General features: G+C 43.6%; 1 protein-coding gene across 1 annotated transcript in view; it reads left to right on the top strand.

Moving 5' to 3' along the window:
- The first annotated feature begins 606 nt into the window (after window positions 1-606).
- The window catches only part of pvrl2l (PVR cell adhesion molecule related 2 like), a 138980-nt gene continuing 112017 nt past the window's right edge, over window positions 607-27569 (top strand). The window contains exon 1 of the mRNA XM_070922198.1: window positions 607-694. Within this exon, the coding sequence (XP_070778299.1) occupies window positions 607-694 (88 nt within the window). The remainder of the gene's footprint in view (window positions 695-27569) is intronic.

Genomic DNA, 27569 nt, shown 5'->3' with positions numbered 1-27569 from the left:
TCAGCAGGACACGCCCCGAGTCTTCAGCGCAGGTATGTGATTCCTCCGGTCTTTCTGAGCCGGACTGTGGAGCTGCAGCTGTGCGGGTTCAGTATTACGGCTGAAGTCCTCTTGGTGACGCTCTGCTGACATCACTCTGATATTCCCCGCGCAGCTCTCCGCATCACACACACACGGAGCTCCAGCGACTCTCTCTCTCTCACACACACACACACACACACACACACACACACACACACACACTTCCTCCACACCACTTTGTTTCCGTTTCGCTCCACTCGCGGTGGCCGAGACGCACCATCACACACAAGCAGCCGCGGGCTACCTGTGCGCACTGCGGCCGGCCCACAACGGGGAGGGGTTTTTACTCTTCCTGTCATTAACAGATCCGAAGGAAGAGAGAGGGAGAAACTAAACGCGCTCCAGAGACACAGAGACACGGAGACAGGGGGACAGAGACGCCGCAACTTGGCTGATTTCAACGCAGGCGGTCTGAACTGAACTCGAAGTTTCTTGGCCGATCGGAGAAGGAATACTTCGGAGCCCGGCTGCCCCACACATCGCTGTTGTGGATATTTACGTCCACCTTGAGTCCGGTTTAGAAGAATGGCGAGAGATTACGCAGCACGCTGCCCGGTCTCTCCGGTGAGAAACGCTTGGCTGGTGGCGGCAGCGATCCTCCTCGCAGCTCAAGGTAAGACTAAACCACCCGGGCTGTGTTCACATACCCTCCAAAGCCGAAGCGTGAATGTGGGCAACTCTCAGCACTTCCAGTCGCGCCTCCCGCGCCCCGGGAGCGCTGCGTGATTCACCGTGTCACGGCTCTGTCTCCTCTCCGGCTGCGGTTTGGTGGCCTGAGAGAAGTGTTGTTAAAGTTTATTGTCGAAGCACACAGCCAAATGTGCGTGTGTGGAGTTTCGGTTCGCCATGATAGGCGAGGTGTGGCTCTCCTGGTCTGTGGTTTTTGTCCTAATTCCCCGCGGCTTCAGACGGCAGGTGACCAGGAAACCTAATCCCTCTGAGCCTCTACAAACCCTTCCAACACGGCTGACCTGTAATCTGTGTTTACCTGTTGGAAAGTGTCGTCGGGAAATGGGGGGCAATCACCACCGCAGGTCTGATTACTAACCATTAGAGTAACGGCAGGTATCGGTCCTCATTCTGCAGAGCAACAGGGTGGTGATGGGAAACACGGTCTCGGCCCCTGCTCCTCAGGTGGCCCTTCAGCAACGAGTGTTGAGAGCCCTTTATGAATATCCACCACAGTAATCCTATAATGAAGTGCAGACACTATAGAAATAAGAAACATTATGCATATATACGTATACTGTATGTTTAAGGAGGGAAGTCATGCATGAGTTTGTTGAGCAAGATCGATATCAGAACTGCCAATATTGACATTGATATGATTTAAAAATCGCTTTAAATTCAGCAGTTAAAGAGCTGTGCTTGGTTATTAAAGGAATGTGCTGAGACAAGTTATTGTAAAGTCAAACAAATACTGTCAAGACAACAGCAACGGCAAAGATAAGACGGGACTACTTAACATTAAAGGCAGTATTAATAAATGTTATCAGTAAAAACACACAAAATCACTTTTACAGCATTTTCTATTTACATACCTTCCCTTCCCACGCACAGACGTGTCCGTGATAAGCCAGTAGCCTGTTGGCTGATAGCATCGGCCTGCTGTTATCAGTCGAGCTCTACTGTAAACGTACTGTCAAGTGATGCAAGCGCAATGCAAGACACTGTATGAATGTTATAGTAATATCTTAAAAGATCCGAATACCAGAATTTATGCCAGGTTACTTATTTTGAGCAACACAGAATGCAAAATGTACACAAAGTCCATGTTGCGTCGGTAGCTAAAGTGACACCACTGTGATTTTAAACTCAAAAGTTTAAAAGGTTTCTGATGATTAAATAAATGCCATCAATAAGATTACTCTGAACTCGATTCTGCAGACGCTTACTGGGAATATTCTGGAAATATTACAACATAAAGAAAAAGAGGTATCGACAAACTCGCTGTTGATTGCCGCAGCAACACTTTATGTCCCTATGAGAACATTACAGTGATGGATATGGAGATAACCTCAAGCTATGATAACATCACTAAAATGCACCGCCGAGTAACGCAGGCGTGCTCCAACTCCCAACTGAAACTATTTTCAGAGACTGGGACCAGCTACAAAATTCATAACAGCAGGCAGTCGGGCTACAGTGATCGGTATAAAAATCTGAGTACCTGCTCTGTCAGCATGGATGTGTCAGCCTATTGTTTTCACCTGGGTGTAACTAGTGTCATCTGTCAGAACTGTCCCCAAATTGCCACCAAGGAAAAAGAAGATGGGTCATTATGGAGCTGGGAGATATGTCGTCTCATGCGTCGACACGCCTGGGAGACATGCCCGTGAGATCAAAGCAAACGGGAGGGCAAGTTATTTCAAGGCCGTGAGCCACAGAGCCTGTGCTTTGCATTTTTGCTGTAGCATCTGTTGCATAATAGGTGACAATGTGAACTGTGATTTTGACAGAGAGCGTACAAGGCAGGAGGAAAAGACTTCACCATGATTGGAATTTGCTTTGTATTGACGTTCTTTCTCTCCGTGCATATGTGGAGCCACACAAACAGGAAAACCCCAGCGTAAGAGCGCAAAAGAAAAATGCACCGTGGTGCTCGACACCCCAGTGCTGTAAGCCATGCAACGCAGGTTGGTGTGAGGATGACAGATACTCAGCCGAGACTCTGCTACATCAGGCCTGTATTGTTAAAAAGCTGTCAGATTGTCACGGCAGTATCCCCACAGGTTATGAATTAATTTGAACGTGCAGCAACACAACTGTCTTCCCGGAGGAAAAAACCTCCACACTCACATTTCAGATGCTTAGCCAGTGAGTTACTGACACTGAATGCAAAAGCAGAAGCTTGATTCTCCTGGCATGTAAAACATTTATTTTTGTTGAGGAAACCGTTCAAGGCACGGGATGTGCATGTAGATTGATTGAGACCTCTGGATGTTTTTAAATCATCCAGAAAATAAACGGGGTCAACGGCAGCTGTGAAACTTTAACCATGATGCTAAAAGAACCATGTTAACCTTCAGCAGAGTAGAGTGGAGAGGATATCATTCCACAGCAATGATAATTAAGTCACTTCAGGTGTCCCACCCTCCGCCCTCCTCCTGTGTCTCTATAGGCCCGATCCTGTGCTGAAATGTCAATGATGATGAGTCCCCTCGACGGCTCGGTGGAGACGAAGGGCTGATTAGCTTATCACTTGGAGAGCAGGCGGCCGATGATTATCGCCCTCAGAGCGGCGCGGCCTGATTATCGAGAGCTCTTATTAATGACTCATCGTCTGCCGTGCATTGCGCCATGTTGCTGTTTGTTGTTCGCATATTTGTGTAGGCAGTGCTGCAGCTCCGGTATGAATCTCCGTCCATTTAGGAAGCAGTGCAGAAGAAGGGTGTGATGAAGAAGCCTAGGACACAACAATTCACCTGCCTTAGCATGAAACCTTAAATAACCTCGCTTTAGTCTTTTATAATGAAATATCCGCTGGTGTAGCAGCTGCTGCATTTCAAATTAGAAATCCAGAGAAACAATTTTACTGCTGTAATTATGAAGCATAAACAACTTCTGAACAAGCATAGAGCTGAAGACAGATCTGTGAGCTGCCCTGTACAGCCAGGGGTGCTCTCTTGGCCTTTGGGGCAAGAGCACACTTACTTAAATTGTTCTCTTTGCAGGATGTTTTAGTTGATTAATTATTGGAACAAGCCTAGAGGCTGAAAATCTCCCATTATTTCAAAAGCAAAGGGCAGTTTGAATAAAAATGCCAGTAATTTTCTCAGTTTAACGAACAGATTTTTCTCACTTTGCATAAATCCTATTTTAACCCTGCGCCGTCACATGACCCCGGGGTTGAAAATGATTTGCAGCCTCCACCGTCTTTGACAACCAGTCCGTGGCGCAGAGGTCCCAGCCCCATTGTGGCTGTTGGCAGATAGACTAAATGTCAAGGAGTGTCTCTCAGGAGAAGTGATCTTGTGTGTGTGGAGAGGGTTGAGGGAGGGGTTGTCATTGTTGCCATGAGAGTTGATCATAGGTATCATCACTGGGTTGAAATGTCAATGACTGCATTCTTTGCAAGAGCCTATTTGTAGGGGCTTAATGATGAGTTTTTATTTATTTTTTGGTTGTGGGCTTCTTAAGGAACTTTACAAACTGTATTTATCAGACATTTTCACCTAAAGTGTAGGTGAAGACGTGAAGTAAACGTCTCTGGAAAACGCGACACAATAATCAAAACAAAACGGCAATAAGAAAAAGGGTAAAGAGGTAAAATGAGTCATCCGTGCTGAATGTGATGATGCTTATTTAATGAAATTATGAAATAATGATCCTTTTTAATCTGAGACCCACCATATTAAAAACAAACAAACAAGTGTCATGTGACCAGAAATGAGCTGTTTTGGGTCCTGACCCGCAGTTTGAAGCGCGTTGGACTCGGATGCCAGTAGCTCTTCCTGGTGAGGCATGGGGTGATAATCATCCCCTCGAGAGGAGACCGTTGATGCTCATTGAGAGCTTATTAATGACTCACACCAACACAAACTGCTTAGTAATGCTGGGGGCTGTTAGCGTTTAGGCCAATTTGTTTGTCATTGTCTGGGCTGTCATGTGTGGTGGTGATTCTCACCCAGAAAAGCACAATGTCGAGTCCTGCTGCTGTGACAGAATAGCGTTTCCTCTTAATTACAGCCTTACCACAGATTCATCGACAGACTTTGGTGTTGCATCACAGTGTTTAAGTTTGTCTCTTTTTTTTTTTTTGTATTTTCGCCTCTGGGTTTTTTTGAATTGATCAAGGATTAAAATGTTAATGACTTCTCACAAGTCTTGTTGTGCTGATGAATGACGGACGACTAACTTTGAGTTGCAGGGTGTTGCATAATGCTGTTTGCTTGTTTGGTACAATCAAAGAAGTAGTTTTGATGCTCTTCTATCCCAAAATTTCCATTGCAGCTCTTACGGCCAGAGGTAGAGGTCGGCTTGGTTGGTCACTCTCAGATATTGGGAACTGGTTGTCATGGATACGGCTTTTGTGGATGAGACAATTTCGCATCCCTTTGTTGTGCAGCCATGTGTGGTGTGTGTGTGTGTGTGTCTTTTGTGTTTTAAAAAAAAGAAGCTAGCTGTAATTAGGGGGGAGAGGCTGGACTCTGGGTTGCTGTAAGAAGCCCCATCAGTCCGGCTTGCTGAGAGTCCAGGAACCAGGTTTTAATTCATCTCACCGCCTGCCAAGAGCCAGCAAGCATGTGTCTGCACTTGGTCAGCGTTTTTTTCTTTTCTTTTTTTCATTCCACTTCTGAGGAAACCGGTTACTAAGCAAATTACAGATCACATTTCTAGAAATAAACCGTATCATGGCTAACACCTTGGCATTCCTTAGTGATTCTTCAGCAAACAGGTGTCAGTGGGAAGAGGGATTACAGAGCGTAGCAACAGGAACGGGGCCATGAATCACAATGGAGCTGATCCAAGGATGGACGGAGGAAGGTTTTTGCTTTCAGCTTTCAGGGTCCAGTCAGCTTTCACTGCGTCATGAATGCCTTTTGCAGATCACTCACAAATGCACACACAAGCTCTCACTCCCTCACACGCACACACACACACACACACACACACAGGATCAATGTGGCCACCCTCCCTAGTTTGACTTTTACTGCCATGCAGAGTAAAGAAAACTTCCAGCCTTTCATACCCGGCTCAGTCTTTCATTTTTCCATTCTTTTATTCTCCCATTCTTTCTCCCTCTGTCTTATTCTCCAGCCCTCTCTTTTGCTCTCATTCTTTTGCTCACGACCCTATTTTCAGCCGGCCTGGCTGGCTGCCGCTCCGTGGCGGCTCCCGAGTGGGGGACCTTTTGTTGGAACAGCTTTTGGTGGAATTAAAAAGGGTGCCAATACAACCCCCCCGCCCCCTCCTCCTCCTCTCTCTTCCTCCCTCCGTCCTCGACGCTACTCTCAGTTCTTCTTGGCCTCATTGTTTAGAAAGAGAGGGAGCGAGAGGGGGTGAGGGAGAGAAGGGGGGAATTCAAAAGTGTGAAAATGTTTAGACAAGCGCCCCTGCTCTGTCTCGCAGTCTGTCCCGAGCTCGCCTGTTCCACAGACCACAGCGAGCGGCGTCCATCCTCTCCTCCCGCTCAGTCAGTTTCCTTTCCAGATATAGTCCGCTGGTGACAAAATGGAAATTGCTTTCACCGTCTGTGTGGGAGACTTTGTGACATTTCCCACAATTAATAACCACGCTAACATTGTTTGCTTCCCTTGTATCATTATGGAGCCGGGGATTTTGAGGCGACAGCCTTAAACTTTATGTCGCTTTTATCAAAAGTTGACCATGTTGGCTGTAATAAAACTTAAAGAGCCTTAACTGCGTCGGTGCTAACAGTGAAAATCACATCGGCGCTTGGTGAAAAGATAATAGAGCAGGATGATGTACACGGTCTTTAGCTCTGGCTTTTGAAAGTGTCATTAGCATTGCTAACAAGAGGTAGTCACCGAACCACTTCTCGGTTTAGGCTGTGTTTAACTCTTACAGCCACCTGTTTATAATCCATACGATGACATGAAGTTGGGACTAGTCCATCCATTCACTTGCAACCGACCCTTTAATATTTGTGTTTGTAATACTTAACCCATAACAAACAAAAGACACATCTTTCAGTTTAACAGAATCGACACCATCACGATATACATGCTCCGAAATGACATTAGAGCTGGACTTTGACCAACTGTACGTTTGAAGTACCATGCTGTCAAAAGGATGCATATGTTTAAATATATTCTCCTATTTAAGAAAATAAATCAAGCCTCAGTAGGTGGTGGTTGGTTGAGGTAACACTTTTACCGCAGTTTGAGCCACAAAAATACATTAGCCCTGCCCTAAAGGTGTTTTTTGTTCCTAAGCAGTGAAATCTGATGGCAGATACAAGACACTGCACACTTTGTAATCACTCCTAAATATCATCATTAACTGTCATCAGTTTGGTGGAAATCAGTCAGGTCAGTTTCAGAACCAGTCACATCCTGTTCTGGTTCAGGTGATTCGTTGGAAAGTGAAAACACCTTTTCAGTTGATGTGCTGAGTCATCAAGTCACTGAAACCAGTAGGATAAAAAAAGTCACTTCCTGCCGTAGTTCTACAGCTAGCACTAGAAAGGACAGGCCATTGTTCAAAATGTGTCTGTGTTCCTAGACCTATTTTCTTTACAAACCTTTAGTAACCGATACTCATAGCCATGCAAGGAAAATATTTATTGTAGGCTACAGCGGGTGCATTCATAACAATAGGAACCGATAAGAGTACCGTTAAAGTACCGGATGGATGAGCAGTATCTGTAAGAGTAGTAGTACCGTTACAATCTTAACGATATCCATCCCTCGTGACAAAGCATGGACGGTGGGGAAACTTAATGTCTTTCTGGAGCGACTGAAGAAACTGAACACCTCACTGAAGTCACGCAAATGGAATTGGGAAAGAATAGAGAGAGCATCGATTTATCTCCGCTCCCCCGTCCATAAATAACCGTCCTGCTCTGTGTAGCCTGGAGACTGTTTGCAACAAGTTGTGGAGGTCAGCAGAGAGAGAGAGAGAGACTGTTTGTATCGATGAAATGTTAAAGTGAAACAGGGCTAAAGACAAGGATTTGTGTGCGTCTAACAGTCTGACTCTTCTCTCACCTCTGTTAGCGTCCTTGGCTGCTTCAATATGATCGTGTAGATTGATGGCGATCGCCTTGATCGACTGCGCCCGCTCTGACAGTGTTGTTTCTCATTTGCATAACGCAAGCTAGCGTCTCTCCTCTTTACCCTGTTCACAAGCGACTACTGTTCACACAGCAGCGCATTTCTATGCGAGTCACACGCACATTAAAAGAGAATACCGGCGTCATTTAGAGTTACAGCCCATTTACTGCTGCTTGTGTCTAGTGTACGTTTCCTCCAATCATTCTCAATGCTTGCCACATGTAATTAGATCATGTTTTGTCTTTTTTTTTTTTTTAATATACAAGCTCTGCGGTTATTTCAAACCTGGCTTGGAATGAATGGCCGTCCTGGCAAACAAAGCAGTCACATGTAAAAAAGGACATGGATATGACAATTAAGTTTGTCAGGCTGCATGTTTTTCAGGGATTGTTTCCTGGCGGAGACAACCATGTCTTCCTGCGGGTGTCAGGTGAGTGACAGGAAACAGACTGGTGAGAAAGCCTTGTTTTATATTAACAATGAGACACGGGTTCCTGTCTGCCTTTAGTCAAAGACATCGATATGTTCTCTGGTCCAGTGAGAGGTCACTGTCGACTCTTAAATTACACATAAACAGAGAAACTTTGACACAACCTACTGTGACACTTGTTTTTATATTGTAGAAGAATGAATGACAGCAAATGCATGCTTGTGTGTGCAGATGACAGCATAGAAATGGAATAGAAAAGAGCAACCCAGACCTTTGGCGCAAACCTAACTTCTTTAACTATAAGTCCTCATTTTTCAGAGATGTGTTCCCTTTAAACAAGTTAAATAGAACTCTTTCAACTCTGTATTACTGCGTTACTTCCATTACTTTACTTGCCATAATCCACAGACCAAGTCTTGAACATCCTTGGGACTGTGTCTTTGGTGGAAAGTTGTCCCAGAGATGGATACCTCAAAACTATTTGCATGGCTTGATACCTCAGAGTGAGAATATTGTCATATTCGTATTTTGGCGAAACATTTTCATTTTCATGCTTTCATGTTTTTGCGAAAAACAAGTGGAACTGATTTTACACATCAAAGTCTGTTTACAGGTCTTGAGGAGTACTGCTGCATATGTGAAAAAGGTGTATAAAGAGCTTTGTGGCTCCAGAGGGAGCTGCGTGAAATCAACGTTGTTTTTAGCTGAAGACTACAAGTCAAAATCTGTGGGTGTGGAGTTTCAATAGAAGTGAGCTTACCAGACCTCTGTAGCCCCCTCCTCGTCTCTGCTTGAGGCTAGTGGCTCGAGGGGCTATTGTAGCGCTATCAGCATAACACACCCAAATCTCCAACCAAACTGTCGGCAGTCGAGTTGCATCGTGGGTGATGTAGGCACCAGGTTTGGCACTACTCCCTCTGTCCTCATTTACCCATAGTTTACCTATAAGTCAGCTCACACCCAAACAGTACACAAACACAGATGTACAGACAGGTTGCCCCCCTCCCTCGCTTTTTCCCGGCGGCCGCTGCTAAACCTGATTAATTGCTTCCGTATCCCTCACTAATTCAGCTGTTGATTGAGAGATTCAGTGTGACAGCTGCAGCACAATGCTTTGTATTCCTTCCTTCTTTCTTCCCGTGACACCACACTTCTCCCCCGTTAAAAAACCCCTCTCTTAACTCCTGACTTTCCCGTCTCTAACCTAAAGCTGGGGGTCACCTCTCTGTTCAGACCATTCATGGAGGAGATTTTGTCCCGTCAATCCCAAATTGATGTTTTTCTTGACACAAAAGGTTGATCTTCTTTTGACATGAAACTATTCAGTATTCCAGACGGATCCAGACATCCGGCCTTTTGGCAAACGTCAATGGATGTTTTCATTTGCATGATTTTGAATTACGGAACGCTTTCAAAGGCAGGATTTTCAATTTTCTTCTTTAATAGTATATCATTGTCAAATGACTTGAGATATTGCCTGGTGCTTTTCTATAGGTCCTGTGGGCTTTCTCCTCTCACAGCTCATTTCATTATTTCTCCTCCCTGCTGCTTTTGATGCGTACGCTTACCTGTCAGTCAGCCAGAAGTGTCTTTGGCTGTTTCTGTTTTTTGTAAAAGAGGATCCAGTCCAAGTCATCCTCAATTAGACCAAATGCAAGTGCAAAACAGATTAGTGAGGCTACTGCTTGTAAATAGCTACCGCCAAACATCTGTCATCCACCCGCTGTGTGTCATTGTCGGTACCATGAGGTTCAGGGTAAATGTGGCAGTCAGATGTCTCTGCACAAATGTTACCAAAACAAAAGTCTGTGTTTATTGTGCTTTGTGTTCAGTGATTAAAATGATTCAGGTTCTTGGAATGAGCCTCAGTAGTGTAATCATGAGTAATTTCGCAATAATAAGGAGGTCCAGCATGCAGCATTACTGATACACATGTCATTGTATTGCACTGGTGTGTGTGTGTGTGTGTGTGTGTGTGTGTGTGCGTGTGCGTGTGGGTGTGTGTGTGTGTGTGTGTTCCCATGACACCCTCCCTCTGTTAGCTGCAGTGATAAAGCCACTGTGAACTGTGTGATGGGTGAGGATGTGAGTTGCTGTGACAGAAAAAGTTCTACACACACAAACGCACACACACACACACACACACACACACACACACACACACCCGACCAAACCAAACTATCTTTTCCTCTCGTATCAATGACATCTATTCCCTTTTAAGCTTCTCTTCTCTTCCCAAACTGAAATATTGGAAATGGATCAAAGCCAAGTGGCACAGGGATTAAATAGCTCACATGTCAAAACCCAAGAAATCATTAACGGCATAACTTTCTTTTCAGTGGTTCAAGAATTAATTTACAGAAACAAACTGTCATACCACCACACTTATAAACTGCACCCTTGCTCCACCCTTGGGAGGAAATGTTTGAAATTATTATATTTTACAGGCTTTTCCCACTTTAAAATGACAAGAAATGGTCTGGTTAAAAGTCAGTCGACTGTCACTATGTGAACGTTTTCTTCTACCTGATCAAGGACTTCACATTTACTGGTGCAGTAACCCACCTCATTGGAGAAAAAGAACAATAACCAAAGGGCTTAAACTGAAGAATACTGTCTAAAACTGAAGCTATGGTTGACAAATAATATTAAATTAGGTTGGAGACAATGAAGGACACTGTAGCTGTCTAACAAAAGGAGTTACTGTGTTATTATGAGCGAGGCAATTATGGCAATAATCTGCTAATCTGCTTTGCCACATTGAAATTGGAATATCCATCCATCCATCCATTTTCTAAACCGCTTATCCTGTTCAGTGCTGCGGGGGCTGGTGCCTATCCCAGCATGCACCGAGTGAGAGGCAGCGCACCCCCCAAACAGGTCCCGAGGGTGCACCTTGTGTCTGTCAAAGGTCTTGAAATTGGAATATCAAATCGAAAGTAAAAGCGCATCAATATTTCCAGATGCTGGCAGTTCACATGCTGCACAGTTTAGTAGCAGTGTAGCGTGCAACACAGCTCAAAACAAAGATGACACTTGAGTCAAACTGTGTTCACTAAATGTGACCTGTGGAGTTTTCTTGTAAAGAAACAAGAGATATGTTTGCATTCAATGTTTCTCACCAAAATGCATTGTGTGTGTGTGTGTGTGTGTGTGTCCTTGAGGTCTAACAAACGCGATGAATATAAACTTTTGCAAAGCTAATTTTAAAAAGTATATATTTTAGATTTTGCAGTGTTAGCATCCATGTTTGCTAGCTTGCTTCACTCCCTTTGTGAATGCTTTGCTACACAGACTAGCGTTAAACAGGCGGCAATAATGTTTTCCCCATCACCCGCGTACTCATGCCCTGTGCATCCTCGTGCACGATACAAACAAAACAAGAACCCCCTTGTCAAAGTATTGCTTCGCAGCGCTACTAGTGGTCTAAAACTCCACAAAGTACCTTTTTTATAGGGATAGCTGAATCCACAATGAGCCGTGAAGTTGTGTCAGGGGGTTCTTAACTTCCCGGTCTTGTGAGGTTTCAGTAATCGCACGGCTCGGAGTGGATTAGCCCAAATCACATGAAAAGTAATGTATTGTTTATTCATTATGGGGGAAATGTATGCGTTTTTAAGTTTTTAACTTTTTATTTGTCAATCTTACATCGAGTAAACTTTCCTCATCTGACTGTAGTTCAGCTGAAACGAGGAGCGTTCCAGTTAAATGGTGAAGAAACTGCTGCATCAGGGCTTCATCTGAATGAAATGCACCCACTCCAACCAATCAGAATCAGTAATGAGTTGTTAATTATTGAGCTACTGACTTAACCTTGTTGGTCAAAATAAGTAAAACCACAGAAATATAATTTGAATTTGATAAAAGAAAATAAGTGAGTGAAAGAGGCATCATTGTCTACAACACTATTGCTGCCAGATACTTGTGTAAAGTTGCAATACTGTTGTAAAGTTACTCCTGTAGTCATTAATATCACAGCATGTCATTTTAAGACGGCCCCATAGTCCATAGCTAAGAAGGTGGATTTCACTGAGCCAGCAGCACCCACCCCCTCCTTCCTTTGGTGTTTGTGCTTACCTCAAAAAACTCCATCAACTAAGGAGCTAGGATTGGAAAATAGAAAATGACTTATGTGCCTGGGCCTCTGACCTATCCGCCCCCTCATCCCAGACTCTATTTCCAGGCATTGGGCTTTTCGAATTGTGAGGATGATTTCTTAATCCCCAGGGATGCATCTGAGGATGTTTCAACTGTTCTCGTTTCCCGCCACACGAGCATCCTGATGGGTGGCAGCCCGGCCGCCCAGTTTCCTGGCTGGACGGAGAGAAAAAAGTGCTAATGAGTTGTGCGCTGCTCCTTCATGTGTATCCTCTCCTCTTCCCAGCATGCCGTTTCTCTTGACTCTGTGGGGGTCTAAGCTATAAGCATCTAGGTTTCTAACTGCTAATGTACAAAGGGACCGTGTCTGAACTGAAAAGTTCAATGGATTTGGAATTGAATCAGGCATTTTTTGGGATGAAAGGCAGCGTAAAGGGGAGGCCTGTTAATGAGCTGGTTTGGAACATCACTCGTTCCTCACAGTCATCAACAGCATGAAACTCTGGCCAAAGGGACGGTGGATGGAACGAGGGAAAGCGAGAGAAGGTGGGTAGTCACAGAGCTAAAAGCTAAAGCTGTGCGTAAGTAAACAAAATCCACAAACAGCCAAAGTAATTAATCGATCCAGCAGTCAAATGAATCACCGCGTCTCTCCAAACGTCGTCTTTCACAGAATTCATGAGTTTAAAGGACCATACTGGTTGTTGTGCATTAAAGCTTGCCATGTATTTTTTAAATTAATTACATATCTTTCAAGCAGCCATTAGCTTTATTACTTTTTATCACGGTACATAAAGCAATGTGCAGATGCTTGAAACTGGCTTTCTGTACCCGTCACCTGCAGTAGTAAGCAGGGACTGCTCAGAGAATTCAAAATGATTTTCACATCTGTGTTTGTCCTTTGGGTGTGATTGTGTTTTTTTTAGCTGGTGAATCCAATACTCAAGGAAGGTTGAGCTTTCTATGCTTTAGAAAAACGTTTGATAGATTTGAATTTAATGGACTAAAGTATGCTTAACCACAAGTATGGTCCTTTTTAAATTTACATACGTTTTCTTCCTCTCTGTCTTCAGTTGTTCGAATGGTTGTAACCGCTGGCACGTTCCCACCAGGCACCATGTGGTTTACAGAGGACTGAGTAATGTGGCTCGAGTCCTGGATTCTGCTCCAGAATCGTAGCCCTGGGATCCTCTTCGTGTCCTTCCAAAGAGGATGAAGATGATCATTATGGATTTGTGCCATTGTGCAGCAATATGTATTTAAGCAAAACACATAGCATTTACCACATTAAACTATACTTACCTGACAGAAAGTGACTACTTTGAAAGTATAATGTAATTTATTGGTAGTCATGTAATACCTTTGCTCGCCAAACATTAACATTCATGCTGTGATAAACTACTGCCGTGATGAATGTCAGCATTTCTTCTGAAAATTAAAATATATCGGACTTAGACTGTCCACTCGATCCTCAGTCCGGTTGAACTGGCTTACACAGAAGGCAATCATAGTGCGGAGCTTATCATTGCTCCATTACAACTCAGTTGGTTTGAGATGATAGTGAGCATTATGTAATTGCTTGTTAGAACTAAATGTGCAACGGGCATGATGGGTTAAATGCCAATTAGCACAGTATGTGTGTGGGTCTGGATGCAGCCAGGCGGCGCAGAGGGAGAACCATTTGCTCGCTGTAACCTGAAGCAGTTCAGGGCTCTGGGTTCACTCTGTGTTTGACTTGACAGGTCTGGATGAACTGTCTTCCCGTTACTGCTATTCCTGGGTCTCTCTCTTTTCTTTCTGTTTGACTGGGATGCTGAGGTTAGTGCGCTGTGACAACTCTCACACTCTGTGTTGAGTGTCAGTGCACGGCCCCTTTCTTCCCGAAATGACGGGATCGAGCGAGGACGGGAGGATTTGAACGCGCTGAAGAGACGAGTGTGACGACCCTAACCTTCCCTCCACTCTGTCCTCCCCTCCTCGGCTTATTCCCGCTCTCCTTCGCTTTTGCTCTCATGTTTTATTCCCAGAGTGTGACCACCAGCGCGTTCAGAGTGGCTGATGGAAAGCGGTCATACATGTGGATTTTCCTTCACACACGTCGCCTCTTGCGCACATTCAAGTGCACATGCACAGACATCGCGATGATCCCTGAGCTTTCCGTTCAACACACTGATTCTACTCCACACACATGAAGTAATTGCTGTACACGCAGAGATACACAAACACAGTCACTCTCAGACTGGTGGAACCACTCAATGGCAGCCCCCTGACAGCTATCCAGTCGCAGTCTCTTGCAGAAAACAGATAAAAGCTGTTTTTTTTTTAAAGTCTTTTCCCATGTCATCTCTCTCAACTCCTGTCTTTTTTTTTTCTCTCTGTGCTGGCAGTGAGGTGTGGGCGTTGGCAGGATGTGTGTGTGTCTCAGTGTCTGCATGAACGTGTGTGTCTCACTTTGTGTCTTTGCATGCATGCTGGGGATCATCACTTTAGGTTTGTGCAGATTTGTGGATGATAGAGTGAGACAGAGAGTCGCTCGATTGTTGACTAAATCATCGTCGGTGTAACAGCTGAATGCTTATCATTTGTCCACAAATATACACACATGCACTAGAAATGGGCACCAGTGAACTCACTTTTGGTACGTGAAAATGTTCGACACTGTGCTGCAGGTACATTTCGTGTGCCGCTCAAAAGGTAACATGCGCATAATAAAACACATAAGAATGCGTGTGTATTTGCAGATGGCAATATGTCTGCACGTACACTTACATACAGAAATGAACAGGTTCCAGGTATGACGTCCTGGTGGTACAGTGATTTTATGATGCCACGGTGACTCTGACCTTTATCCCATGTCATTATATGTCTCGGTACTCTGTCTCTGGCTCTTCATGCTGCATACTCTCCAATAAAGTAAAAAAAATGCCATAAAAATAAACTTTGCAAGCTATGCAGCCACAGCTGTTGGGCAAAAGGATGGGTGAATGACATGGATTCCTCCTCCTCCTCCTCCTCCTCCTCTTTGTCTCATTTGTCTGGTTGGCTAAGTAGTTGATTGGCAGGAGTGCCACCAGTGGAGGGATTATTGTCGCACAGATGTGTCAGCCCTCCCACCTCTGGTATCGTCCGCTTAATGTAACACATGATGAGGAAGGGCGTCATTTTCCAATTTAGGACCACAGATGGATTCATTATGAGCTTTAATCAGAGCGTTATCACCAGCGCAATACAGACGTGAAGTGTGGACACACTGCTGTCCAGACTTTAATACACACACATAAGTGATAGCTGCTGACATTTGTCGCCACAGGTTTGCTAATTAAATGAGATGAGATTGAACATGTCAGTTTTCTAATTTTTGGCATCAGAATTGTTTGACCTCCAGGAGACTGTCAGGACTCGCTCAGCCAGTCATAATACAAACTGGACTGTCATTACAAAATGCTGTAAACCTCCATCTGTTTCATGCGACACGCACTGAAGAGAAGGAGATGCTTCATTCGCCTCAGAGCGACACTAAACAGGTCGGCGGGAATGAAAAGGTAACACTCAGGATGGCATTCGCATTCAGAATTAATTAGCCTGGTGCCATATTTGGAACGAGGCGGGACAAAGAGGAAGAATTAAACAAGAGTGGGATAGACAGCAGCTGGTAACTAATCCAATAAATGACTGCGTGTTATTTAAAAAGATGACACCAGCAGTGAGATTAAAGCCACAGCTACGAGTCAGTTTTGATTAATGAGAGGCGTGATTAATCAAGTCTGTCTCCAAAACGCACACAGGAACAGATGTGGACACGCGTGTGCGCGTGCCCACGCGCTAACACGCACACATTTGGGTTATTACATAGTTTGATTTTCTTAATTTGAAATCGCCACACAAGATCCCTCCTCTACATGTGTGCCTGTATGTTTGTATACGCACGCGTGTGATACCCATAGCTGTTGTCTCTTGTGTCGCGTGAAAGTGGGTCATCTCTGGATGTGTCGACAGGAGGTAATCTGTTCACCACGTGAGATTTGAAATGTTTCTTGGTTGGCTTTATGTTGAGGTTTACTCTCAGCCCAACCCCCCCCCCCCCCCGTGCCTCTTTTCCTTTCTCTTTTTGCAGGTGTGGTCGTGGATGAGTTAGTGTGGGTATGAATGTGAGGATGTATTTTTGTGTTTTTCTCTGCAGTTTGATTTAAAACCTCCTGAATAAAATATCAAAAAAGCTTTCACATTTAGCCTCGCAAGCTAACTCAAAGCCTCAGTGTGTGTGTGTTTGTTATAAGTGCTACATGTTTGTGTGTCTCTGTCCTTGATTTCACCATGTGAGCTCATTTGCTTCTTTTAGTTTGTCTGTCTGTCCTTGATTTTGACCACATTTTGTCTTGTTTGCGTCTTTGCGCATGCAGTCCAGTCTCAGACGCTGCAGGCCTGACAGCGCGCGTGTGTGTGTGTGTGTGTGTGTTGTTCTCTGCCAACTGCAGTAGTCTGATCTCAGATCAATGCAGGTTACCACAGTAGCTGCGTTCACACATTCCATCTCCATATATGGGCATCAGAGCACAACGCAAATTACTGTGAGGCCGGAGGCTTGTTTCGTGCGATCACTCCTCTCCTCCTGAACTCTTCCCTTTCCTCCTCTCCGACTCGCCCTCTCCTCTCCTCGTCATTTTGTCATTTCATTTCCTCTTTCCCCCCCCCCCCTTCTGACTTTGCTGTTTTTTTCTCTTCAATATGCCATTCATCACCTCCGTCCTCCTCTTCATGTCACTCCTCACCTTTTCTCTCTCACTTTAACTCTTCCTCCCCACTATTTATCATTCATGTTCCCTTCTCTTCTTCTCCTCTACTTGGCATGCGTCCCCTCTCCCCTTCTTCTCTTTGTTATTCTTCTACTTCCCTCTCACCTTTCCTCCTCATCATTGCCCTCCTCTCCTTTATTTACCATTCATCACCTCTGCTCTCCTCTTCCCGTTATTCTCCTCTTCTGTATGCCAATCATCCTCCTTCCTCCACCCGTCGCTCTGTTTCTCCTCTCGTACAGCCGTTCATGTCCTCTCATCTCTTCTCCTCTTCCACTCACATCAGCTTTCCTCACTGCTCTCTTGAATTTCCCCTCTTATTTTGTTCTTCCCGTCTTCTTCAGTCTTTTGAGACACTTGCCTTTTCTCTAAAACCTCCCCTAACAAATAAAGAAGTCCCTTTTGCAGTAGATATAAAAAGAAACTTTGTTGATGTCAGCCTGGGTTGAAGGGAACGACACACGTTTACTCTTCTGTTCAGAGACTTCACGTTTGTCACTTAAACTGACCAAAACAAAATAAAAACACAGCATCAACACAGCCCACTGTGGTGTCCTTTCCATGTCACAGACTTGTTATAGACAGCTATTGTGTGTCGTCACTGTCAAAACAACAGAATTTAGTTATTTCAGCACTCATTTGTCAAGCTGAAACTTTCAGTGCTTTCAGAGCCGGAACTCAAACCACTAAAACCTTAAACCTGCAATGATTTTGGTCGTATAAGGGCATCAGAAGAAGCTGCAAACACAGACAGATTGACAGATGAAGTGGATATTATATTATATTCACTCTGTTGGAGTTCTACTTCTGTTTTGGCCTCCACCAACTCCTGAGGAACGTATCTGCCTCTTAAGCTTGAAAATGAGCCACATGTGTTCAGCGGCTAGCTGCTGAGCAACATACGGTGGGTTTATCAGAGCCTTTTTGCTGAGGTCCTGCTTCATTCTGAACTAAAGGGTTTATATAATGTGGTCTTACCAACACAATGTATGAATCCCAGTATCCCCAAATCTCTTCAAATTGTAAATATTGACCTTGTTTTCATTCACCAGAGGTTTAACATGTATGAAATGCACACCTGTGTGTACACAAAGAGACACACACACACACTTGTTACTCTGGAGGGGTTTGGCTGCCATTGATCGGTGCACTTTGTTGATATTCACCACCATGCCAGCAGCCTCGATGTAGTTGCTGTAGCTTATTGGGGAGGGGGGGGTGGTGGGCGAGAATGACCCAGGCTGAAAGAAGAAAAGGAAAAATGAGAGCAATATAAATGGAGGGAGAATGTTTCTCCCGCTCTGCTGTAAGAAAGGCTTAGTGGGAATGATTATCGGTGAAAGCTAAATTGGCAATCTGCCCTTTCTTGTCTTTCTGTGGCTCCGGTTTTCGTGTCCAATCCTCTTTCTCCTGTCACTTCTCTCTCTCTCTCTCTTTCTCTCACTGTCTCGATGCACCTCTCTCTATCACTCTGTCTCTCTGCTTCCCTCTTTCTTTCTTCTCTCTCTCTTCTTCCCACTTCTCCCTCCTCCTCTCTGTCTCTCGTCTTGTTTCTTTTATCTTTATTTCGCACTTTCACGTCCTCCTCTTGCTCTCTTGGCCTCCCTGCTCTTCCTCTTTTGCTCCGTCAGTTGTCTTTTCTCTCAGTGCGTCAACACTAAGCTCCATTTTGGTGTTTTTCCACACCAAAAAACACAGCTTTTCAAAAAGGGGTCTTCAGGGTGAATAAATCGTCCGCATTAAAAAGCAAGCAAACAATGATGAAAGCCTGGTCGGTGGCTGAAGACTTTCAACTTTATATTGCCTCTAACACATTTTGTGAGCACTCACTGTAAATGTCAATATAGCCGATCACACAATTGAAGTGTTCTCATTAACCTGTGTTTACTGTATGTTTATTGATGGACGTGTGAGTTCAGCAGTTTGTCTGGTTAACGGCTGCGTTTATGAACCTCCTCTCTCCAACTCTGTTTCCACCGTCGTCTCCCTGCAACAACTCACCTCTCCCGAGATTTCAAAGTGAGACTGTCGCTGGCCAAAACAGGCACTTTTGGTGGACGTACTTTGACGGGCGCAGTTGCCCCCGAGGATTACGTTGCAGCCTGTTTCGCGGTGGCTGGCCGAGGCGATCCACTGGACCCGGAGTTTTAATAATAGGGGAAGTCTCAAGCCCAAGCTGATATCACCTCATTGGGATTGTTTTCTCAAGCTCCTCTAGAATTGAACTGAATTTCAAGGATACAATCAGTGGAGTGCCCCTTCAAATAAAGCAGCAGAGCAACCGGGCTGCGTTGGTCCTACTCTTGACAGATATTTCGGAGTTTTCCTGTTGTTTAGGCATTTCAGTGTCAAAGACATCTTCATAGAAATGAGTTGAAAACGTGTGGATGCACGCCGTTCTCACATGTGACCAGCATTTCCAGAATGATAGTGTGGCTGTTCGTTCATTTCCTCTCTTTTGCTCTCTTGCTCCCTCTCCTCTCCCTCTCACACTTTAAAGGCTCCACAAGATTAATCTAATGCTATGCTTCAGATCTCCCTCTCTCTGTCCTATGTCTCCTACCCTTCTCTCTATTTTATATTTCTCTGTGAACTCACTCCATCTCCTGCTGACCTTCTACCTGCAGTGTGGTTCAGGTTGCTTCAGGTTTCTTTCACTAACCGAGACCTTTCACCTCTTACCTCACACCTCTGTCTCTCCTTATTCCCCTTCCTCCCTCCACTTAAGCCTCTTTTCCTCTGATGTGGTTCCTGGTCTCTCGTTGCTGCCCCCCCCCCCCCCCCCGCCTCTTTTTCTCCTTTAGCTTGACGCTAATATAGCTCTCTTTGCTTTCTCACTTTTGGTTAATCTTCAGTCTTGCTCTCTCTGTGGGGCCACAATGAAGATGTCAAGGCACGTGCTCACTCTGAAACTAATTCTGTCTAAATCTAAAGGCTTTAGCATTGAGAGGTCTGAAATCCAGTTTCCCTCACACCATGTGCAGCTTCGAGTGGAAGGGGTTGCCTGCCTTCATAGGTTAACATGTAAATGTGGAAACAGCATGACAGAACTGCATTATGCAAATAACCTTGTCCTCTATGACAGGATAAAAAAAAAACATTTTAGAAAAAATTCTAATGCTAATCCTTGGTCATCACATTTTATTCATAGTTTTACTTCCTCTTTGTTGAAGATGATGTGTCAGGATTTCATTTTTGGGATTTTCCAAACAATAAAATCCGTCTCAGTCTGCTCATGAAGACCTCTGAAAATGAAATAATGCATGGAGGAATATCACAGATTATTCGTTTTCTTGGTATGAAACGCTGCCTAAAGAAGCCTCAGATGCTGTAGACACGACCAGTAGAGTAATGTTAGCTGTTCTCTCCCGTTCTGCATTCAAAAACCCTTTCAGGAAGCTAGATCCCGCAGCTTTCTCATCTTGCTTTTTTCATTATCTATTTCTTTTTTTTCCGTGGAATTGATTTATTGTTTAGTCAGTAAAATATCTCCGAGCTCAAGGTGATTGCTTTCTTTGTCCAATTTACAATCCCAGACCCAAAGATATTCACTTTACAATGATATAAAACACACAAAGGCAGCAAATCCTCACATTTGAGAAGCTTGAACTAGAAAAATGTTTGACATTTTGTATTGATAAATGATTTTAATCGTTATCAAAATAGTTGCTGATTAATCTTTCTGTCGATTAAATGTTTGTTTGACAAAGTGTTTCAGCACTACTTTATTTATTGGCCTTTTTGGTTTCAGAGGGGTCACAATGTGAGTTAAGATCCAGTTCCAGCTTTAAAAAGACCTCCTACAGGCTCAAATGTGGTTGTCTGAAACCTGCAGACACCCTGAATGTGTTCGGTGGAAGTTGAGTGTTTGTATGTAAATGTCAGTGGTGCCTGTTGGTGCTTCCTGCACTGCAGATATTTGTTCATTTATGTGTGTGTGTGTGTGGAAGTTTGGAAGTTTTTAATGGGATTTTTAGTCACTTTGTTTTTTTGATATGCGAAATGTGCTGTGATGTGTTTCATGAGAGAACATCCCAACTGACTTTAACTCTTCTGACTTTCTTTCTGCTGTTTGCTCCCTCTCTCGCTATTTATCTGCCCGTCTCTCTCTCTCTTTCTCCGTCTGTCTTCTCTCTCTCTCTGTTAGCTTGATTAAGTTCCTGCTCTCTCGCTGTCATTCCTCCTGAAGTCTCTCTGATTTCATCTCTGTTCCTCTCTCACCGTCTTGTGCTCCCCCCTCAGTTTCTCTTCTGTCTCCTCCGTCAAGGAGCCGCGACGTCCCGCGCAAAACAAAATACTGAAAAATAGTCGGTTTCACAAAAAATAAAACTCAGACAAGATGGCAAACAAAAACAGACATATTATTGCCACACACACACGCATGCACAGGACGCAAAGAGATGACGGCACACACACACACACACACACACACACACACACTGTAACTGGAACGTACACGTAACTGCACTGAAGAAGCGGACACACAAGCACACAGAAAAACAGACACCTATTCACACATTTACGCACAGATATGCGTACACGGGAGAATAGCTTGACAATCTGTTTCCTCTCTCTGTCTCTCTTTCTCTCTCTCTTTCTCTCTCTCTCTTTTTCTTTCTCACTCGCTCAATTTGCTTCGATTTACCATCCTGTCAGGCCTGCTGATGCCCTCATTTCAGGCTGGCTATGTAAATATTATTGTTGAATTTGAGATGAGATGCCGTTCCCTGGCGAATCTCCTGCTGCCATTTCTCCCAACGATCTGTCACACGGGTTGACGTATAATCTATCACCCTGACAAGCTACACTCCTCCCCAACCCCTCCACCCCTCCATGCCCCGTCTCTCTCCTCCTCATCTGGGTGCCAGCCGGGTGGGAGCAGGCGTGTCAGCACCCAGCTAACACAACTGTGGGTTTCCCCCGCTCACTGCTCCCAGCAGAAGAAGTTTTTTCACTTCACGGATTAAACAAATGAGATGTAACTTTGTTAATCAGTGAGCTTTAGAAGTGCTGGTAGGCGGTTTTGTTTCCCCCTGTTTTCGCTCATTATGCTAAGCTAAGCTAATGGGCTGCTGGCTGTAGTTTCATATACAGTGCACAGACATGACAGTGGTATCAATCTTCGCACCTAACTCTTGGCAAGACGGCCAATAAGCGTTTCCCAAAATGTCGAACAATTCCTCTAAAAGGAGTAGCTCATTTTAAACCGGTTTCCAACTGGATTTTCTGTCCTGTTTCCTGTTACTAGAGGACACTTATCATGGTTGTTTACTTTAAACAAGGTCCTCTTTTGATGTTAAGAGCTCAGAAAATGCTTCCAGTAACAGAAAGAGACCAGACAAATGGGGAGAAAGCTCAAATGAGCTGCTGATTTTGTGCCAAAGTCACTCCAGGTAACAATAAATGGGTAAACTAGGTGTCTGCGCTGGTCATGGTTTCAATGTTCAACTGCTCATTAATCACACCAATAAACACATAGAAATCCTTTAGATTTTTATTGATATTTTGAAACAAAAACTGAAAGAAATGAAGCTCTAATTGTAATTGAACAGTTGCCTGAACAAAACTATTAATGTACAGATTACCATGCAGTATATTCACTGACTGCATGCACTGCACAGAATATCAATACATGCTGTGTGTGCGTAATTGTGTGTGTGACACGTGCACCATTAAGGGAGAGGAGTACATTAAGATAATGCATCTCTCCTGACCTCGTCTCTCTTTAGCTCAGCCCTGACTGTGATCAATAGCCTGCTGCGCGTGTGCGTGTTTGAATAGATTTGCGTCGATAACTCGGTTACAAGCAGCTACGTGTGTGTCTCTGCTCGCCAGGTTGTTGTCATGCTAATCACAAACATGTTGCGTAGACGAGCAGAACTCTTCCCATTTGTTTTAATGAGGCTCGTCTGTTTCGCAGCGCTCGTCCTGTTTGTTTTCTTACTTTTCAATTAAGAGACAACACCTCAGGACTAGCAGACATACAACGACACACACACACACACACACACACACACACACACACACACACACACACACACACACAGCATGCATCTGTTATTGATATAATATCTCTCAATTTGAAATAAAGAGCACAGATTACACGGCCTCTTCCCCTCTATCTGTATATGAATCTATATGCATGTTGGGTGTGTGTGTGTGTGTTGTAGTTGAATGATTGCATTCCTGTCTGCTATCAATCAGGGCCAACGCAGCGTGTACTAATTACAGTGTTGTATGATGATTTATGAACAAAGCAGCAGCTTAGTCACAAACCCCTGCTGCTGCCTTCGCCAAGCCTTTGGTTCACGCTGTCAAACACCACATATATTTGTGTGTGTTCCTCATTAGTATATAAGAAGCTCAAACCAGTGGTTAGATTTGCCACTTTACGTAGAACAAAGCCACAACAAGAGATGACACAAAATTAAAACAAACAGTTATACAAAACATAACAAAACAGTTATATTCTTTTGCGTTCTTGGCAGTTTTGCAGATTGCTTCATCCGTACAAACAGTGAATGGATAATGAGCACTCTTCATTATTAAGAGGCAAAGGAGAGACTGAAACACTCTAATTCATCTGTTTTGTTTTGAGCAGTGTTTAATTCACAAAATGAGATAAAAAAATTAGTATTTTTGAGAATAAAACATTAGCAATTATTCACCAAACCTTATAATTCACGGGTACAGCTGTTCATAATTGTCTTACGCCAACATTACTTCTCACGAAGAATTACACTTCACCACATTTATCACAAATGTGCTGCGGGAGTTTTCATTGCTTTTGTAGGAAATAAAAGACAATGAAAATAAGCCATTTCATGAGCACGAGTTATGAGTTTTAGGGGGATTGGTGTGTTGCAGAATCACTGAAATGTACACATTAATGTACACTATGTAAAATGATAGTAGGACACCAGAATAATCTCAAGTGAGCAAATAATCTGTACATAATTTAAAAATGTATGTGGCCATGTTTGTCTGTTTTGTGTAGGAGTTTGGTCAAAATACAACACAAAAGTCACATTTTTTCTATTCCAATAGGAACTAAACTTAATGTATTTATTTGTGTAATTGACAGTAAGAGTCCTCATGCTGAAACACACACACTCGCATGTGTGAAGAAAGGCCCGCCATCAGTCGCGTTCACGTCTGCTGAGAAGCTGTTATGCAAAGAAGAACAAAGTCCAAGAAACAGAATCATTGATCAAAAACTTGTTCCAACAAATGAGAACTTTTGCTCACTTCTGCGTTTTGCCATCGTTCTGCAGCGTGTTTAACACCACAGGAGCTGCAATAATAAGCGTGTCTGCATGGTTACACTCTCATAGTTGCTGATTCTGTTTCATCACAGTTGTCCATAGTCAGCACTCCTGAAATGCATCAGAGTTATTAAATCTTCCACCTTCTCTTCGCAGTTAATTCCACTGCTATAGGAGGTCTGCTTGTGTTGTGAAACGAGAGTAACTCTTTGTTACGTTTGTTCTATATTTAAAACTGAGCGTCTTAATTGTTAGAATGGGATCAAAAACAGAGATCAGTGTGGTTTGTTCCACTGGAAGGCTTTAATCGTAGATCAGCAGGAGACAGAAGAGGAAGAAGGACGAAGGACTGAAGCAATGCTTGCTTTTGCTAGCATAGCCAAGGATATGTAATTTAGCCTTTGATCATCCAGAGAATGGGGACATTATTTTTTATTATAGTTATTAATGTTCTTATTTGGGCGTCTTTGATTGGATAAAGTTGGACCAAGTCCACTCCAGTCTTGGAGTTGGGACATTTAGGATAAAATGTTTTGAAAATTGGTGTTAATTCTTCCCAGTTTAGATTATTTTAAACATGTGACGTTAAGTCAGGAATCGTGACTTCGGATGTTACAGCCGTGAGATGGAGAAATAATTTGTTGAAAAAAAAAAAAAGGCGAACAAACTGAAAAACTGTGTGTGCTGTAAGAGTTTTATTTTGTAATGTAGTTTAAGGTTTCATCGTAGAGAAAGATCCCATCTGAAGTTTCCCATCAGTTTCTTTGCCTTAAACTGCAGCATAACAGAGCAAGGCAAATTGTTTATTGATGATGTCTATTTCTGTTTTGGCACGGCCACATGAGAATTAGTATTCTTTGAGCATTTCAGGGGGTTGCCTAGCGACACACCTCCTAATCACAGTCTTACCTTTGGCTCAGTGTGTTGTTGACTGTATTTATTTAGTCTTTCAGTATGTGACCGCTCTGATTGTCAACACTGTCTATGTTGGTGGGAGTCAATTGGTGTTCATGTGGTTCATCCCAGCTTTAGCAGCTGCACTGGAGCAGTCGTAGTGAAATTGACTTGTTGAGAGCTTCCAGCTCCACTGGCTGCTCAAAAAGCTCCTAGACGCTATAGTGCTTTGCCAGGTGACTGCTTTTCATTTAGAGCTATACTGCACAGTAGGTGAAGCTCTGTGCTCATCAGACCTCTTCAGATTAGACAAACAAGTAGTGCAAGTGTCAGCACTGTTCATGAAGCTCAAAATGTAAAAGCAAATCTCCAATTTAAGCTTTCTGCGAAGGTAAAACATATCGTGACAAATGCATCTCGTTGTTAATAGCGCTAAACGGTACCTTGATGCAGCAGCCTCTCCTGAAACTCACAACTCGGTAAGCATTGATTTGGTGATGTGCAAATATATAAACTCTCCCAAACAAGAAATTTGGGAAGAGTCAAGTGTCCTTCCATCCATTTTCTACAACCGATTGTCCTTTGCAGGATCACGGCGGGCTGACGTTGGGCGAGAGGCGGGGTACACCCTGCGCAGGTCGCCAGTTTATCGCAGGGCCTACATTTTAATATGTCGTTTAAACCTGCTTTACATTGAATATAAGAATTTATTTTCTGTTGAAACTACGTCTAAAAACGTTTCAACCATATTAAGTCTGGATTTAACCCAAACGTCTGTGCTCAGTAGAAGTGGTCATGTACTGCTTTGGCCGTCAGGGCCTCCACTGAGTACAACTGGTCTTTATACCGCAGCTTGTTTCCCACATTTCAATTTGTCACAGTCTTTATTCCTAATACAGGTGTAATTGCTGATGTGCTTGGCTTTGGGATGGCGACACAATGTAGGCTGTAGGCCCGGTGCAGTGGCTGTGTATGAATATGAATGACATAATGGGTAATATGCTGTTGACATTGTTGATATGAAATGAACAAATTAGTTCCTGCTTAGCATTTAGACATGCCATCTGCTTTTCTAAATAGTATCAGGCCATGCTCAATTGATTTCCATAGAGGCGAGACAAGGCCGCCGGAGCTCCGAGTGCGCTGAAGGTTGTGTGTTAAGGCAGAGATTCCTATCACTTTTTGAATGCAGCAGCATGCTTATACTAGCCAGAATATCACAATAAACCTAATTATCGACTGCTCGGAAATGTCACACAAAAGCTTATTTGTTCATACAAGAGCAGGAGCCAAATTTAAAGTGCAAATTGCAGCAGCTCTGAAGGTGCTGTGGTAATTAAGTGTTGGGCTTTTAAATGGACAAATTATCATATAAAATACATTTTGACCTTTATGTATCCACAAAAGGTTGATTGAGCGTCAATGTTTTTTTTTTTTTAATAAAGACTCAAAACACATTCAACACTTTCACACACATTCAGGCCACACAGCCACAGTGTGATAGTGTAATTATAATTGTTTGTATTAAATGTTCCCTGTGTGAATGAACTTAATGAAAACTGCAGAGCATAAAGGCACTGTTGTTGTTTATACCAGCTCCAAACATTATTCAAATAAAACAACCACTAATCTAAAGTATATGTAAAAGAATGAGTTGAAACATTTAACAGATTTTTGATGGTGCAGTAACAGCTACAGTACAGTACGTATGTCAGCTGCCTGTACTGCCTGAAACACTCCCTCCCGTGTGTTATGACTGGTCATCCTACAATACGGGGCAGCTGGCACACCACTGTTGTCAACTCTGCAGAGTGCTTTTCTTTGCTTTAAAAGGCTCCAGTCTCCGAGTCTGGCTAAAGCCGAGGCTCTCCATGCACCTCGTGGCCGCTCCTAATTGACTAGAACGCTTAAAAGGCGCTGGCAGTCTGACAAAAGACTGCCCTCAACAATCACCATCAAATTACCTTTGAGCAAAGCACTCAACCCTCTGCAGCTGAGTGGAGGGAAGTTGTGGTTGCCGTGGGAAGCTTCCAGGTATGAATGAGATGTTTGATTACATGAGAAAACTTGGCTGGAAATGGACAAAGATGCACCTCAAACCCTTTGTGGAGCAATTAAAGATAAATAATTAAAGCTAAATAATTAAGACATTGATTTACTTTTTCATTTGAGCAAATCTCCTGCCTGTTAAAGCTGGAAGAGAAGCCAAGACTCACTGCAGCTAAGAAGTACAAGGCGGGCCAAGGCGTAATGGACAGGCGGTGCAGCA

The sequence above is a fragment of the Enoplosus armatus genome, chromosome 16, assembly GCF_043641665.1.
Source record: "Enoplosus armatus isolate fEnoArm2 chromosome 16, fEnoArm2.hap1, whole genome shotgun sequence".
NCBI classification, from domain to species: Eukaryota; Metazoa; Chordata; class Actinopteri; order Centrarchiformes; family Enoplosidae; genus Enoplosus; species Enoplosus armatus.
The sequence above is the reverse complement of the archived record's forward strand: the minus strand, read 5'-3'. Positions and strand labels throughout refer to the sequence as shown.